The 17,793-nt window shown below is 41.8% G+C and overlaps 1 protein-coding gene across 6 annotated transcripts in view; it reads left to right on the top strand.

Moving 5' to 3' along the window:
- LOC139273066 (echinoderm microtubule-associated protein-like 4) overlaps window positions 1-17,793 on the top strand; it is a 417,356-nt gene that overhangs the window by 291,287 nt on the left and 108,276 nt on the right. For all 6 annotated transcript variants that reach the window (XM_070889382.1, XM_070889383.1, XM_070889380.1 and 3 more), the window contains 2 exons: window positions 9,137-9,260; window positions 11,982-12,131. In XM_070889382.1, coding sequence (XP_070745483.1) covers window positions 9,137-9,260; window positions 11,982-12,131 — 274 coding nt within the window. The remainder of the gene's footprint in view (window positions 1-9,136; window positions 9,261-11,981; window positions 12,132-17,793) is intronic.

The raw sequence follows: 17,793 nt of genomic DNA, 5'->3' as shown, positions 1-17,793 counted from the left end.
GTAGTTAGTTTAACCTTTTTGCCAAATTTTGCAGCATGGTTCTTGTTTTTATTTTATATTTTGGCAGAGCCAACATGTCTTCACGTAAAGAACTTGAAGAACTTTATGAAAATAGAAAGTAGTGTTTGTTTCTCTTTTTTGCTCCCTTTTGTTCTTGTCTTAAACTTAAGAAAATGACTGAAGTGTCCCATTTTAAATACAATCAGTGTAAAGGGGAATGGGCATTGTATAATGCAGATATGAAGTTTAAGGGGAAAGGCAGAGAAGATGATGCTCATCAGTTTAACCTTTCTTTCCTTTCCATTTTATTTGAATTTCTTCCCCTTGTTAGGGCCCCACCCTCAAGCCATATCACAGTTCCCAACTGAAAGATAGGGCGCAGGCATCGTCTCGACCAGTGGTGCTCTTTAGGTGTACATGACAGCAGTATGAACTATCTGCCCTCTGATTTAATGCATATAAATGCTTGATTTTCCCCTCTGTCAGAAAGAGCCTTCCCCTGACGATGTGTTTAGTTACTTGTCATGTTGGAATTATAGTTGAGAACACATATCCTACTCTTGTGTAATGCAGGTGTGAGTATATGAATACACTTGCTCACCTATGTTTGTGCCTTCATGGAGCTACAAGAGCAAAGCCATCAACAATTTGAATCTGCATTTAATAAACTTGATAAAAATACCTTTTGAATTATCACTAATTTTGTGTATGGCACATACCTGTCAGGATTTTTTTAGTAATGCTTCATGTCAACATTTATAATGGGAATTACTATGTAAACGATTACTTGTCATGGTGTAATTACAAGCTATTACATGATGCTGTTTCATGAGTCTTCACCTCCAGCCATTATTTTCATTTTCAACCCATTTTACCCCTCTCTACAGCAAAGCTTGTAAGTTTTATTTTTAATGTTATCTTTTTAATTTCAATTTTATCTATCCTGGACTGCTCTGTTTCATCCAGCCCCCACTGCCCCCTCTTCATTTTTGCTGCCACTCCGGCCCTAGCCTGCTTCAGTCGGGTGTCCTGCTGCTCTTTAGAAACATTGAACATAGAAACATAGAAAATAATTGCAGGAGCAGGCCATTCGGCCCTTCGAGCCTATGCCACCATTCAATATGATCATGGCTGATCATGCACTTCAGTACTCCATTTCTGCTTTCTCTCCATACCCCTTGATCCCTTTAGCTGTAAGAGCCACATCTAACTCCCTTTTGAATATATCCGACGAACTGGCCTCAACAACTTTCTGTTGTAGAGAATTTCACATGCTCACAACTCTCTGAATGAAGAAGTTTCTCCTCATCTCGGTCCTAAATGGCTTACCCCTTATCCTTAGACTGTGACTCCTGGTTCTGGATTTCCCCAACATCTGGAACATTCTTCCAGCATCTAACCTGTCCAATCCCGTCAGAATTTTATATGTTTCTAGAATGAGATCCCCTCTCATTCTTCTAAATTCCAGTGAATCCAGTCGATCCAGTCTTTCTTCATATGTCAGTCCTGTCATCCCAGGCATCAGTCTGGTGAACCTTCGTTGCACTCCCTCAATAGCAAGAATGTCCTTCCTCAGATTAGGAGACCAAAACTGTACTCAATATTCAAGGTGTGGCCTCACCAAGGCCCTGTACAACTGTAGTAAGACCTCCCTGCTCCTCTACTCAAATCCTCTCGCTATGAAGGCCAACATGTCATTTGCCTTCTTCACTGCCTGCTGTACCTGTATGCCAACTTTCAATGACTGATGTACCATGACACCCAGGTCTCGTTGCACCTCCCCTTTTACTAATCTGTCACCATTCAGATAATCTGCCTTCCTATTTTTACCACCAAAGTGGATAACCACATATTTATCTACATTATATCGCATCTGCCATGCATTTGCCCACGCACCTAACCTGTCCAAGTCACCCTGCAGCCTCTTAGCATCCTCCTCACAGCTCACACTGCCACCCAGCTTAGTGTCATCTGCAAACTTGGAGATATTACATTCAATTCCTTCGTCTAAATCATTAATGTATATTGTAAATAGCTGGGGTCCTAGCACTGAACCTTGCGGTACCCCACTAGTCACTGCCTGCCATTCTGAAAAGGACCTGTTTATTCCTACTCTTTGCTTCCTGTCTGCCAACCAGTTCTCTATCCACGTCAATACATTACCCCCAATACCATGTGCACACTAATCTCTTGTGTGGGACCTTGTCAAAAGCCTTTTGAAAGTCTAAATACACCACATCCACTGGTTCTCCCTTGTCCACTCTACTAGTTACATTCTCAAAAATTCTAGAAGATTTGTGGTCCCTCCGGGTCTCCTGCAGTTTTTGTGCTTCCGAAAGCAATGTTGTCACTTTGTTTACAGCGGTTTTGTGCTCTGCTGTAAGTGGACAAGAATGCTGTAAAATAGACAGAGTGACTCCAATAAATGAAGTATCAAAACAACCTTACAATAGGGAATCTAGTGTATACAGGGTTACATTTTTATTTCAACCCATAGAGTGGCCCAAATTAGATGTAGCACCTCATTTTGCACTCTCTTTTTGATACATGGGCATAGAAATTTAATTGTGCCCGAAAACAGACAGCAGGGGGGTTGGTATATGCCTGCTCACATGGGCGAAGGGTACACGGAAAATTTGCATTGGGATCTCATTACTTATGTGTCAGGCGTGCAACTATCGCTATTCGTGCTGCTTATTGGTTGCGCGTCTGTTTGGGGAGCCGGGAAATAAAGGAAGTACCAGCTCAGAAACCGGCACTCTGTGGAAACAATTCGCAGGCTTCATTGAGAAAATCCATTTGAGGTTGGGGCAGTACTGAGACCTGAGTTGGGCAGAGGGCTAAGAGAAGTGAAGTGTGGGACGAGGACGCAGTGCTGAGCAAATGCCTCAATTTTGTTTACAAAATACAATTTTGCAAGGTCTGGGATTGTAGCAATGAGGATTGATTGAATGTGTAAAACTGTATATTCGCTATCTAACTTGTAAAGTTAATCTAAAATAGTGGTTCACCATTTACAAATCACTTTAAATTATTCTTGGTGAGAATTTTGATGAACCGGTGTAAAGCACTTGGTTGAAGAGGACTACATGTAATATGAGCATTGCCAAATATCCAGGAATCTTACCCTTTGCTTTGTAGATTATCCAAAAGCTTAGAGCAAATTTAAAGCATTTAGGATACAAACATTTTTGAACACTTTTTTTTCTAATTCAAAATGTAAAGACAAAGAATTCCCCACGGCAGGGTGTTGCTAGATCATTGCAGCAGGATATCATTTTTCAGTAAGTTCCTTCCTGTTTCCTCTCGTCCCAGGTCTGGTTTTGTTTAGATGATTTCAGCAAGTTTTGAACCAGATTGTATCACTGCTAGTGGACCAACAAGTTTTTCAAAGATTAATTAATCCCCCAAGTGCTGAATTTCCTCAAGATATGCACCCACACGCACCCTGCACGCCCGCGCGCACACACACACCCCGCGCACCACACCACACACCCACACACTTAATAAAGCAGCTAATTAAGGATGCTAATAATCTGTGCGTGCCTCATTATATATCTCTTGCATGTCCAATGGCGTAAGCAGCTTTGATTGCAGTAGAAAGCCTTGGTCCCTGGCAGCCATCCATTTAATTTTTCTGACTTTTCTAATAATCGTGGTACTGTGCATTGGTATAACATGAATCAAGGAAATTGCCACGGTAGTACTGCTGGCTCTGTTCCTTTGGTTACAGATCAGCTGTATATTCATAGAGTGGGACTTCTTTCTGCTCATGAGGGAACAGCATTGGCGGTAGAGCCCTGTATGGCCACATGAATGCCAACAATAATGTCTATGCTTTTAGGAAATCCAGCCAGATGATAGAAGTGCAGGATTCTCTCGTTTGTCTCATTTTGCTCAGTTATCCATGCAGACATAAACCTCAGAAACTATGTACTACAGGTTGAAAGATTGGCAAATAGCTCCTATTTCTTGAAAGGACTCTGGCACAAACGTCTAAAGCAGTTGTCACCTTGACGACTACTGACAAGAGCCGTCCTTGTCTTGAAATTGTTTTCTAGGCCTAACTGCATAAGTGCACACAGTTTTATGATCTCCTTTAGGAATCATGAGCCTTAATTTTAGCCCCTCTCCCAACAAGGAAACTTGGATCCCAGCATCCATTCCTGACCACGATAGCCTACCCTATCCCTCCACCACTGACCTGACTGCCGGAGACAATTCCCACAGGTCCCCGGCTGTGGCTTCTTGCCCCGCAAATGCAACTTCCGCTCAATGGCCTGATGTTATTGATGCCAGGTGAAGGCAGGAGTGAGGCTCGGTCTATTTGAATGAGGCCAAGAAGTTAAAATGGCTCAGGCCTCACTTTGATGAGGCAAGGCAAGCTTGACGCTCACAATGTCGCCTCACATTAAAATCCGGGCTATAATGTCTGCCTGCAAGTGTTTTTAGGCATGTTTAGGTATGATTATCAAGCACTGTAAACACAGATGGGCCATAAGGATGAGCCCTAATTGAGTGTTTAAATGCAAATATACTTGATAAAATGATGTCCAGTGTTTGTTTAGGCTTCAACTCTCAATCCCCTTTTATTTCACTAGAATGGCTTCCATACCAGCAATGTTTGTGGTTTCCGAAATCCGCTTAGTGCTGAACTGTGGTAGTTTTATGTTGTGCATTTTTATTTATTAGGCACAGATAATGTCTGTTCTAACATTGGTACAAATGCCTTTGGACTTTGAAGTAATCTCTGGAGATATTTAGTGTGACAGGACCTTTTATGGGATGCTTCAAAGTCCAACTTTCAAGGTGCTTCTCTTTATGAAAAGAAAATCTCTGCAGGTGTGCTTCGAACATTCTCTTTTATTAGCAAGTTACTTGTATAATTGAGAATTTTTGTCCAGCAGAAATCTCCACTTACTTGCACAAAACATTTTTATGGTTGATATGTCCATATCTGAAGTTAAAAGTGCAGATTCAAAACTATTATTACAGAATAGGACTGATGTTAGACTCAAAGCAACATTGCACTAGTGCAGGGATGTCTCAACCTGCAAATGCATAGTGCTGATCCAAGTTTTAGAAGAACGCAATGTCCAGTGTCACCTGACAATATATGCATTATATCTAACTACAGGAATATGATCTACTAGTCAGAAGGCTCAAACTTGAGTTCCCCTGATGGTTCAGTGGATAAATGTACTATGTGGTGCAGTACTGAGCCATACAGACTAGAAAGTTTCCTGATATAGTTCTTATTTTGTGCTGAATTAATGGACCTCAGCCAGTGCTGAATTAGTTGATCTCAGCTAGTGGGTAGGTAAGGGTAGGGCAATTGCCCTTGGTGTTACAAGGTTAGTGAGGGAAAATTAGCTGTGCTGTGTTGAAAAGTGCATAAGTGGGGGTGCAGGGTTGCTGAGTGGCGCAGTGGGTTAAGTACTGGTCTTCCATCTGCAAGGACACCCTCAAAGCCTCCCTGATGAAGTGCGACATCACCACTGACACCTGGGAGTCCCTGGCCAAAGACTGCCCTAGGTGGAGAAAGTGCATCCGGGATGGCGTTGATCTCTTCGAATCTCAACGCCACGAGCGTGAAGAGGTCAGGCGCAGGCAGCAGAAGGAGCAATGTGGTAAATCAGTCCCACCCTCCCCCCCCCCCCCACCCCCTTCCCCCGACGAATATCTGTCCCACCTGTGACGGTCTATGGCTCTTGTATTGGATTGTTCAGCCATCAAAGAACTCACTTTAGGAATGGAAGCAAGTCTTCCTCGATTCTGAGGGATTGCATATGATGATGGCTCTTCCATCTGCAGGACCTGCATTCAAATTGGACCCAGGGTGATTGGATGCAAATCTCCTTTGCTGGTTGTAAAGATCCAGAGGCGGAGGAATTTTCAACTGTCAGTCACCCCATTTATGAAATGTGCGGCAGTTGAAAATAAAAGGGGAATAGCAGCCGCCCCTTCAGCCCCAACGCCGGCCTGATGCAATTTTCAGGCTGGCCTGTAAATGGGTATCCAATACTCTCACCCGAAACAAACGGGAAGCTATTTACATGTGCAAATAGGGGTCCTATGCAAGTTGTAGTATCCTGTTTGCAGTTTTCAAGTACAAATGCCAGAGCGTAAAGGGCAATCCAAAAACAATCAAACAACTGGGAGAATTTTTGGGGCCAGGAGAAGATGGAATGCTCTTCCTGGCCCGACGAAAAACTGCGATGTGCTGCCATCTGCTAGGCAGGCCAGGCCTCCCCCTGCTACGACTGACTGCCAACTCTGATTGCTTATAGTCATCAGACTTTCTGCCTGGGTTGTTAATAGTTTGTTTTGTATGATGTAATGTAGTCATTTTTTTACTTTATTTTCTGGCAGGTGCCATGTCAATAGAATTTTAAATTTGAAGCACATAGTTTGGCCTGAATTCAATATCGATTTACATCAGCACTTCACGGTTGATTTTGGCACATTGCAATGAGGCGTGCGATAACAATTCATGACATTTTAAATAATTAGTAATGTATTGGACGAGATAATGGTTGTGTTGGTGGTTTTCCAGTTATTCTAGATCATTCTTGCTTCTAGCCTTCCTAAGATTCCAACCTTTACCTGTAATAGAATTAGTTTGATATCTACTAGTTTTGTACAAGTTAATTAGCACGGTTACTAATGGCAATGTTTGAAATAGGCGGCACTAAGTTTGTTGCCCTGTTTCTTTATATAATTTCTATGTGACAATCTAACTTGCTGTTAAAGTAGTGATTCAACAATATTGCATTCAAAAAATGTGATGAAATGCTGTAAAATGATTTGTGGAGTACACATGCACACCCTTTGGATACAAGGGAGTTCTTATCCACTGAACTGTAAAGGAAATACCTTTCATACAACACTGAAATTAGTTATCCGCATCCCAAACCAGTTCAGCATCCAGAACACATTAAAACTCGAGCTGTTTTTAAAAATGAATTTGCATTGATTCCAAATAGTTTAGAATTTTAAACATTTTTTCTTCCGTCAAAGAGAATTGTTTTTATTTTAAATCAACAATATGAATTTAATTAATGTTCAAATTTGACAGTTCACAATTCAGTAAGGAAATTCTCCTAATTTGTTTTGATCAAATTCAGCTAATATTGATATTTTCTAAACTTTTCCCATACAATTCGATATGATATACCAAATTTCCATTTGTCTTCTATAAACAGTACTCATTTATTCCCCTCCAATTCTCTCTTCAACCTCTGTTTGGATGCTACATTTTACAAATGTTCTAAACCTATTAAATGCAAGGTTTCCCAATGAATGCATTGGAAGAAAAAGATTAGCAGGTTTAGGGCAGGGTGGAGGCATCTTTTTTCTGACTGCGTTTCCCTCATTTCACTTCCTAATTTGCATGGTGCTTGCCTAATTTAATGTTGGCATAAATAACCAAATAGCTTGGCTGATTACTTGCAGGGGCGTGAAATGGAGACCTCCTTGGGTCATGACATGTTAAAGGGTAGGTTTATGTAATCCAAATTAAATTAATAAATATGGAACAAAGTTTGAAAGCCTTAATTTAGCTCAAAACAGCAGGGTTGTCATTCTTTTTATGTTTTTGAGGAGTTATTCTGTTTATAAAGTATAGAGATGGATTTCTGTGACGGTATATTTCTAATTCAGTTAGTGATTAATGATATGGGCTTGCTGCCAGTGCAAAGGGAAGATGGTATAGTCAGAACAGGCCCTGTGCATAGACCAAAATCAAAGAGCAAATACATGTGCTTAATAGCTCTTTTTTGGTATCTTTATGTTCCTTATTACACTCCTATTTCTTATCTACATGCTGCCCCTCATCCAAACACACGACATCAGATTCCACATTTACGCTGAGGACACGCAGCTCTTACTTCATCACTACTTCTCTCGATCCTTCCACTGCTATGTTTTCAGACTATGCTAGTCCAACATTCAGTTCTAGATGAGCTGAAATTTTGTCCATTTAAAAATTGGGAAGACGAAAGCCATTGTCTTCAACCCCACCACAAGCTCTGTGCCCTAGCCACGAATCCATGCCCCTCCCTGTCCACTGTCTCAGGCTGAACAAGACTGTTCGCAATCTCGGCGTCCAACTTGATCTTGAGATGAGCTTCCGACCCAATATCCTCTTCATCACAAAGACAGCCTACTGCCACCTCAGTACCAATACCTGTCTCCATATGCTAATCTGCAGCAAGTCCCATTCACTCATCATCCCTGTGTTCGCTGACATACATTGGCTCTCGGTCCACCAACATGTCGATTTTTAAAATTCTCATCCTCATGTTCAAATCCCTCCATATCTTCATCCTTCCCTATCTCTGTAACCTGCTCCAACACTACAACCATTTGAGAACTCTGCATTCCTCCAACTGTGGCCTCTTGTACATCACCCACTTCCATCTCCCAACCATTCATGCCATGCCTTCAGCCCTAAGCTCTGGACTTCCCTTTTTGCATTAGTGATCTATTCCCTGCATTTAGCTAGTCTGTATGCGATGTAAATGTGATTTTGGCATATATTCTATTTTACACATCTTGCCCATTTTAAATCAATAGCCCAGAAATTTCTGTGTGTATGCTTAACCCATTCATATAATATTACTTTGTTCACTAATTCAGTGGAGTTATTACCCATTTTTTTGTGCCTAGTTTTAGAGCTTAAGGATTAGGGTAGTACTCCTGAAATAACCTGAGGGGATTGCAGCTTTAATTTTCAAAAGAAGAAATTAGGTAGGTAACCAGAAAGGCATCTGTGACGTTGCCAGAAATCAAGCTATAGAAGATCATACTCTGGTATAAATTAATGTTACAGTTTCTCACTTGTATGTTAATAGCTCAAAGTCATTTGCTTTAGAGAAAGCACTTCAAGGTTTCAATCTAAACAAAATGACCAACTTATGTGATCTATAGTTTAACACACAGTTCAATTTTTTCAAATGTCATGACCCAAGACTTAGCTTTGTTGAAATAAAAAAGTTAAGCGCCTAACTGCTTTTTTTCCTTAAAGAATAGCCACATACTATGCATTGCTTGTCGCATGAAAAATTGTCTTGTCCAATTACAAAGTAATTAAATAGTTTTAAAGCTAACTAGAGTTTGTTTTTATTTTGAACAGAGGGAGATATGATCAAGATGTTCATGCGTGGACGTCCGATCACAATGTACATTCCTTCTGATGTAACAAATTATGACGAGATCAAGTCAGAACTGCCTTCTGAGAAGCTGAAGCTGGAGTGGGTGTATCCTTGCTCATTTGAAAATCATTTTTGAAGTAAATGAATGTGGAGGATTCATAATGGGTACCTGATAGATATGTCATTGTGTATCCTTGTATGCCAGACTAGAAATTTAGTTACCTGTTTGGGGGTATAAATTGGTGTCATATTCATAAATCATTGTGGTGGTACCTTAGCTTACTCAAGGAAGTAAAGTCACCTGTTCAAGACCTTATTCTGTTCTTCTGTTTAATATGGACTCTCCAGTGCTGCCGGGCTTTCTTCTACTTTCAGGCGCCTGCTCTCTATTAGGCCCCCAGTCCCCACTTCCTCAGTTGTGCACAGCCATTGCAGCACATGGAATAGTCAGTATGCATTAAAATCAATTCTCCACTCTGGGCAATTGTTATAGCTGATGAGATATCTTACACATATATTTTTTTCCAGTTTTTTAGCTGCAAACTTGGGGTTACGAGGGGTTGCTCATCTTTTATCTGGATACACTTATACGTCTGAATTGAGGATGTTCTTTAAAGAGCATACCAAACTGTGCAACATGAATAATGAACGCACTCGTATTTTATGGTGTGGGGTCTGCCTATTGGATAAATATTACATCCTGGCTGCTACATTTTCTGGTTTTGTACCATTGGCATAATAAATAAATAAATTTATATGATGCAATGCCACTGCCTTTGCTTTTACTGGTAGCTGTGGGATTGTCAAGTTTACTTTTCTGCAGTTTGTGAATGACTTACTAACAACAACTTGCACTTATATAGTGTCTTTAATATATATATCAAGTCCCAAGGTTCTTCACAAATAAAGATAAATAAGGGAAACTAACCCAAGAAGGAAGAGATTAGGAAGGGTGACCAAAGTCTGTGGCAAAAAGATGGGTCTTGAGAAGGTTTATAAAAGTGAGAGGAAAATAGGACAGGTTAAGAGATTTGGGAACAGGATTCCAGGGAGAAGGGCAGAGGCAGCTGAGGGCTCTGCTACCAATGCTATGACAAAGGATGGATGAAGCCCACAAGACTGGAGTTAGAGGAATGGAGCGTGTGGGATGGGATATTAGGCTGGAGGATATGGCAGCGATTGGATGGAAGAAAGCACTGGAGGAATTTGCAATTGAGAATTGAAGATTTTGCATTTAATATGTTGGGGGACAGAAAGCTAATGTTGGCCAGCAAGTCTGGTGGTAATATGTTTATGCCTTTGTTAAAAGTTTTCCTGTATTACTGGCAACAATAATTTTTAGCATTTATTGCTGTTTTGACCGTCAAAGTTTCTTTTACTGAAAATGAGTTATTACTTTTATAATTTTTTAAAAACTGAAATATATGAAAATATGGAATATACATGGGGAACTGAATTTTGTGTTATCAGGCAGACCTGAATAAATATCTTCAGCCCGGGGCTCGAGATCTATTATGCTCTCACTGATTATTAATGACACTCATGTTAACTGCTCTAATATGGATGTCCTGAGCTATTTCCCTGCATACTACTTGGTAATAAATAAATCTCCACCACAGGCAAACTGAAAACACTGCAAAATTATAGAGCATTATTACATGCTCCAACGACCTACAAACAGAGCAATGGTCTGCAACACACATCAGCAGTGCATGGTAGTAAAATTCTAATTATGGAAATCTTGGTACATTTTTAAGCGTAAAACATATTCACCACTGCAATGCCACTCCCTATTTTATTTCCAACCCATGGTCATTCTATAAATATAGTCACAAGAATGTTTAATAATAGTCAATTATTCAGAAAACATCTTCCTTGTCTCAAAAAATGTCTACAACTAGTCTTGTAGAAAATAACCCTTCTCATAAGATAACAATGCTGCCACCAAATATCCTTTTGAGGAAAATAAGGTTTTAAAAGCTACATTTTAGCAGTTAATATGCTGTGTATAACTTCTTTGGGGACAAACATTAAATAAAAGCACCTGTAACTGACTTGTAGAAACTATCGGTCAATCTTAATGTTTTCCTGGCAAAGCTTTAAGCGCACCAAAGACTAGGAGAAAGTAACAACTGATTGGTTCTGACAGGCTCCAATCCTGCCCTACGATTGGTTTCATTAGTTCTGACAGCCACTATTTCCAGCATCCAGCTGATTTAATGGTTGATGCTGGCAAACTCCAATCCCAGTGATAAAAGCTATTTTTTCTTATGAACCCTAACAAGCTGACACAGCAATTTAAAATGCTGATGGTTGTCATGTGCAAAATTATTACATTCTTATTACAGGTAATGCAATGAAATATATTATTTTCTGAATTCGTCTTTATCCTTTCAAATCTTTTTCTCTTCCCTCCTGAAGATATTAATTTCTTACTGAGATATGGTTTCACCCTTTCATGCCTTCAAAAATATGCATTATTCATGTACGAGACTTCACAATGAGTGGCTTCAGCTATTAAACTTCAGGAAGCATTTCAGTTGAAACCAATCTTTACCTCGCCTAATGTACTCACAAGCTCACTCTCTTCCAGGAAGATTTGCTGGATGTGGTTAGGAGGAGGAATCCTTGCTGATTTTTCTCTCCCTGACCTGCAGCTACTAAGGCCATTGTCTAGATTTGAATCAGGCTGTGAATCAGAATGGCACCTTCCAGGTCTGTATGACTCGGCTATTCACTGGATAAACTTGCAGAGCCATTAGGCATGAAATAAAATGTGCAAGGAATATATTTTAGTTGAATATGTCCTTGACTAACAGAAAATAGATATGGCTATCGAGGAAGGGACTGTCGTTCCAATATCTACCTCCTCCCAACTGGAGAAATTGTCTATTTCATAGCATCTGTTGTGGTGCTGTACAATGTTGAGGAGAGGACTCAAAGGCACTATCTGGGGCACACAGATTGTGTTAAATGGTAAGCATTTTCAGATTTTAATTGTTGGAGATTTTTTTTTAATTAAAATTCAAAAAATTTATTTTTTAGCTTTTACTTTGTCCACTTTTATCTCTCTTAATTCTATCATTCTTTCCCTTTTTGTTTTGCTTTCAATACATGATTTTACATTGAATTAAGTATTCTAACATGCACTACTTGGTTAAGACTCAGCATTGCTTCACTTATAATTGTTCAATCTGATTGGTAGAAGAGACACACTATTGCTTGCCCCGTTCACACAGGTCAGAGATTCCCTGTAGAGGACGCCGTGCTGTTGGTTGATGATCTGATAACCACAAATTGCAGTGTAAAAGTCTATGGGCATGTCATCATCATCATCATAGGCAGTCCCTCGAAATCGTGGAAGACTTGCTTCCACTCCTGAAGTGAGTTCTTTGGTGGCTGAACAGTCCAATGCGAGAGCCACAGACTCTGTCACAGGTGGGACAGATGGTTGTTGAGTGGGGTACGTGGGACTGGTTTGCCGCACGCTCTTTCCGCTGTCTGCGCTTGATTTCTGCGTGCTCTTGGCGTTGAGACTCGAGGTACTCAGCGCCCTCTTGGATGCACTTCCCCCACTTAGGGCGGTCTTGGACCAGGGACTCCCAGGTGTCAGTGGGAATGTCGCACTTTATCAAGGAGGCTCTGAGGGTGTCCTTGTAGCGTTTCCGCTGCCCACCCTTTGGCTCGTTTGCCGTGAAGGAGCTCCAAGTAGAGCACTTGCTTTGGGAGTCTCGTGTCTGGCATGCGAACGATGTGACCTGCCCAGCGGAGCTGATCGACTGTGGTCAGTGCTTCAATGCTGGGGATGTTAGCCTGGACCGAGGACGCTGATGTTGTTGCGCCTGTCCTCCCAGGGGATTTGCAGGATCTTGCGGAGACATCGTTGGTGATATTTCTCCAGTAACTTGAGGTATCTGCTGTACATGATCCATGTCTCTGAGCCATAAAGGAGGGTAAGTATTACTACATAAGCATATGTGTAAGCATAATGAATGGCGAGCACCACTCATTCATTGCTGACCCCAAAGTCCAGGCCATTCTTTATTTGGTAGATTATTTTTGTATGGTATTTATCATTTAGTTATTAAAAACTCCATAAAATAAATGCAAATCCTCCCATACAGTATTGAATAGTGGGAGAAGAACAATTGTTATGCATCATGGAGTTGCACTTCCAGTCATTTGCACATCTTCCAACTGATTGTAGCTTTCAGTAGAGTTCTGATTTTTTTTTAATATAATGTATATGAATATATATCTTTTAAAAAATCTTGTGCATGTATGCACTTCCTGTCTGCAGAACCTGAGTTAGTGTCGTCTCATTTTGTCACACTTTCTGTGTCAACCATTTCCCATTATAAATTACTATGTCCACATTTATAATGGGTTGTGACTTTGTAAACTTTTCATTCTGATTGTGCAGTCTGGCCACCATTTTCCCATAAATTGCTAAGTATTTTCAGCAGCTATTTTTTCCTCTCATTCGGTTAGGAAACAATGCTACTAAGTTAAATTCCAGCCCGCCCACAGCAGAATGAAACCTGGCTAATTTAAATCTCACCAGACGCCTTTTCGCCTGTTCTATTCAGGAAGCGGCAGAAAATTGCATGGTTTGAAGGCTGTGCCCCAACACTAGATATGTGGCATAATCAGTTGCCAGGGCTGTCCCACGGATCAGCGGTAATAGAGGCCTAAGCTTTCCTTGTGCACCTGGACAACATCGGGATCTGACGTTTATGTGTCGGCCTTGGGCGGGTGTCCTTACCAATTGCTCAATTGAGAAGGTTACAATTCCAACTGGTCAGCTTCCACTGGCTCCAGGGTAGATAAGTAATCTGGGCAATTTTAACTGCCCACCTACCCAGTTTCTGCTTGACAGGGAGGGTTAAAATCACCCCCACAGTATATCTTTCCTCATTTAATTTGTCTTTGCAAATAAAAACAAATAAGTATGTCTGTGATAGTATATATAATCATCATCATTCTTTCCGTACATGGTTTCTATGGGCCCAAGTTTCCGATATCCACTAGAATGGCGCATCTCCGAGAAGCCCGCCTATTTTGTAGAATCAAAAGCGCGCCAAAAACTTACCTTGCGATTCTCCGAGTGCAGCAGGCCTGTTCAGCAGTCAGTGCGACGCAGCACGGGGGGGGTGGGTGGGGGTGGAGGCGGAGCTACAGCCACAGCCCTGGGCCAGAAAGAGTGCTGGCAGCTGCGCGCGTGCACAGTAGTTCCTGGCCCCCAGATTCTGTGTGCGTGTGCTGCTGGCTGTGTGGAAGGGCCCGCAGCACGCAGTCCCTAACCCTGGCCGAATGGGCTCCTGGAGCAGGCAGAGTGCTGATTTCCAGCCTGCAGCACGCAGCCCCTAGCCCTGGCCGGGCTCCTGATGCTCCCGAATGGGTAGATGAGGTAGGAACATTTTATTTTTTATTGATTGATTTATTGAATGATTTTAAAAAAAAATTATTTATTTTTTATTTATTGATTTATTTATCATTTATTATTGATGATGGTTCTTTATTTTTTAAAGTGAAGTGTTTAATGCTTTGGAAAATTCCCTAACTTCCCTCTAACTTCCCTTCTCTGCCGCCCCCCCCCCCCCCCACCATCTCTGGCTACTTGCGCCTAAATCTAAAGTGTACGCAAGGTTTTTCTGAGCAAGGTTTTTCTGAGCGTACAAAAGCCAATACTTATTCTGTTCTAAGTTAGTTTGGAGTAACTTTTCGGTGCCTAAACTTGCAAAACAGGCATAAGTGGCTGGTAATGCCCCCTTTTGGGGAAAAAAAAACTGAACTAAAACGAAAGTAAACTAACTCACTAGAACTGGAGCAAACTAAATGCCGAGAATTGCGATTTCTAAGATACTCCAAACTAAACTAGTTGCTCCAAAAAAATAGGAGCAACTCCACCCGAAACTTGGGTCCTATGAGCTCAAGTTTCGGCTCGAGTTGCTCCTATTTTTTTTGGAGCAATTAGTTTAGAATGGAGTATCTCAGAAATTGCAATTCTCGGCATTTAGTTTGCTCCAGTTCTCGTGAATTAGAATAGTTTCGTTTTAGAACAGTTTTTTTTCCAAAAAGAGGCGTTACTAGCCACTTATGCCTGTTTTGCAAGTTTAGGTAGCGAAAACTTACTCCAAACTAACTTTGAATGGAGTAAGTGTAGATTTTTGTACGCTCAGAAAACTTTGCCTATACTTAGTAATCAGGCGTAAGGAACGAGAGATATTGTGGGGGGGGGGCGTGGGGGGATGGTGGGAGGGAAGTTTACAAGCATTTAAACACTTCACTTTTCAAATAAAGAGCCATCCATCATCAATAGTAAATGATAAATAAATCAATAAATCAATCAAAAAAATAAAAAAATGTTAAAAAAATTTAAAAATCAAACAAAATTAAAATAAAAAATAATAAAATCAATCAATAAATAAAAAATTAAGTTTCTACTCATCTATTGCAGCACCGGGGGCCCTCCAACAGCGTGCTGAGATGGGGCCCCCCCCAGGAGATGCCAGTTAGATGGGCCCCGCCACCGACCAGCACTTCGGGTGGGCCTCGCCACCGACGCCGAAGCCACTTCGGGCGGGGCCCACACCCAGCAGATGATCACCACCCAGAACATTGGACGAGCCCCGTCGCCGCCCAGGACTTCGGGCAGGGCCCTCCGCCAGTGAGATGGGCAGGCAGACCCCGCTGCTGACGAGGAGTTCGGGCGGGGCCTGCCCCCAGGAGATGCCGGGCGGGTGCCGCAGAAGAGGTTAAGGGCTGTTAGGCCACTCGGCCCGAGATAGGGGCGACGTCCCTCCGGCTAGGGATAGGGTCGTCGCCCGGAGACACGACGCGCTGGGAGGGCCAGGAGCTACTGTGCATGTGTGCGCACGCGCGCAGCTGCCGGCACTGTTTTTGGTGCAGGCCTGTAGCTCTGCCCCCAGCAGCTCCTGCTGCGCTGCGCCGAGCTGAAAACGGGCCGACAGATATTGGAGAATCACGAGGTAAGTATTCGGCGCAATTTCTGTTCTACAAATTAGGCAGGCCTCTCCGATGTGCGCCATTCTAGCGGGGGTCCGAAACTTGAGCCCTCAGTGTGTGCATATATGTATGTGTATGTGTGTCTGAGTGAGAGCTTGAGAAAATGCCCCACACAAGTTGACACAAGTTCATGTGCTTCATGAAGTTCATACTTGGGCAAATCTAAAATAATGGCACCATTCTTTTAGGTGTTATGTAATAGACAAATTGAAGCATGATTCCAGCTGATAAGTTAGTGCTCCACAACAGCAAGACATTTAATTTTGATTCAATCACACATGAGTGCTTCTAAAAATGAGTTCCTGTGAAAAGCTTCAAATTTTTTGCCATTTTAGTAAACATTTAACATCACTCTTAATCGCATGCATTTGCACAGTGGGTGCTATTGGTTCATCATGCTAGTTTTTCTTGTGGCAACTACAAACAAATTAATTTTTTAGCTGATCTGTGGAGCAGTGATTTTGCAGTGATGTTCTGCAACAACAGTCTAAAAGGGGAAGGTAATTCTGGGGAGGGAGTGTACTTTAAGTACAAAGAAAAAACATCTTAATAATTTACCTTGTAAGTAACGGGTTCATCTTAATATAGTTTTCACACTTTGGGGAGACCAGACATTTCAGGCCTATAGACTCATCAGGAAGTTGCTCAACTGGCAGTGAGAGGATATGCTTTCCAGCCAGCGCAAACATTTTTAAGCATAGACTCCTTCCGATCTGGTACAGCAGAGAAAAGGATTTTGCTCAGTGTGGTGAGAACAATAAAAGCAAGGAGTGACATCACAGGATTGCAGGTAGATGATTGGTGGGGTGAGTATTAGTGTTTTATTTTCTCTAACGTAATTAGATAAACAAATTAATATAACTATTGATAATTGTGTGAATAAAGACTTTAACTAAGAGAGTGAGAAAAGCAGCCGGAGATAAAGGTAGGCCCGACTTTTAAGACTCTTAGGGGCAAAAATTCGGTAACACCCCATTTTGTTTTTCTCCAACTGGGGTCCGCAGAGATGTTCCGGGGGTCACGTTCCAATTATTCATTAGAGAAGATCTCTGAAATATTGCAGATTGTAAAAATCAACCAGTGAGGATTGAGAATAGAGTTCCTTCCAATGAACTCATTGGTGTCTGTGGGAGGGGAACGGAGGTTGGCTGGTTGGTGATGTGGTGAAGGGCGACCAGAAAAATAGAAAAGTTCCGTCGGGAGTTGATAAGTTTTAATACTCCACCAAGGGCGAATCACCATCGTTCACCAAGAGTCTCCTGCTGACTTCGTGCCGGAAGGTTTTTATTGGCGCAAATTTTTCCCAAACCAATTGCATGGAATAATCTTGGATCATGAATGTCAGTGAGTTGAAGCTGTTGCTGGGCTGGATCGAGTCAAAATCCTGTTACCACTGCAGCACTGATTTACGTGCCGGAAAGTTGTGGAAAAGCTGCGCAGTGGAGGGAGCGGGACTGTTGGAGACCCGGGACCGGTCAGCTTGCCCCGGGTCTTCAACAGTTTTTTTTAGGGGGAGGGGTGGGGTGAGTTCGGGTTCGCACGTCACTGGCTGGAGACAGCAGGGTGTAGACTGACTGAGAGCCGAGAATGCAAGGAATGTTCCTGACCC

This window comes from Pristiophorus japonicus, chromosome 9 (assembly GCF_044704955.1).
Source record: "Pristiophorus japonicus isolate sPriJap1 chromosome 9, sPriJap1.hap1, whole genome shotgun sequence".
In the NCBI taxonomy this organism is placed as follows: Eukaryota; Metazoa; Chordata; class Chondrichthyes; family Pristiophoridae; genus Pristiophorus; species Pristiophorus japonicus.
This window is presented reverse-complemented; position numbering and strand designations above follow the sequence as displayed.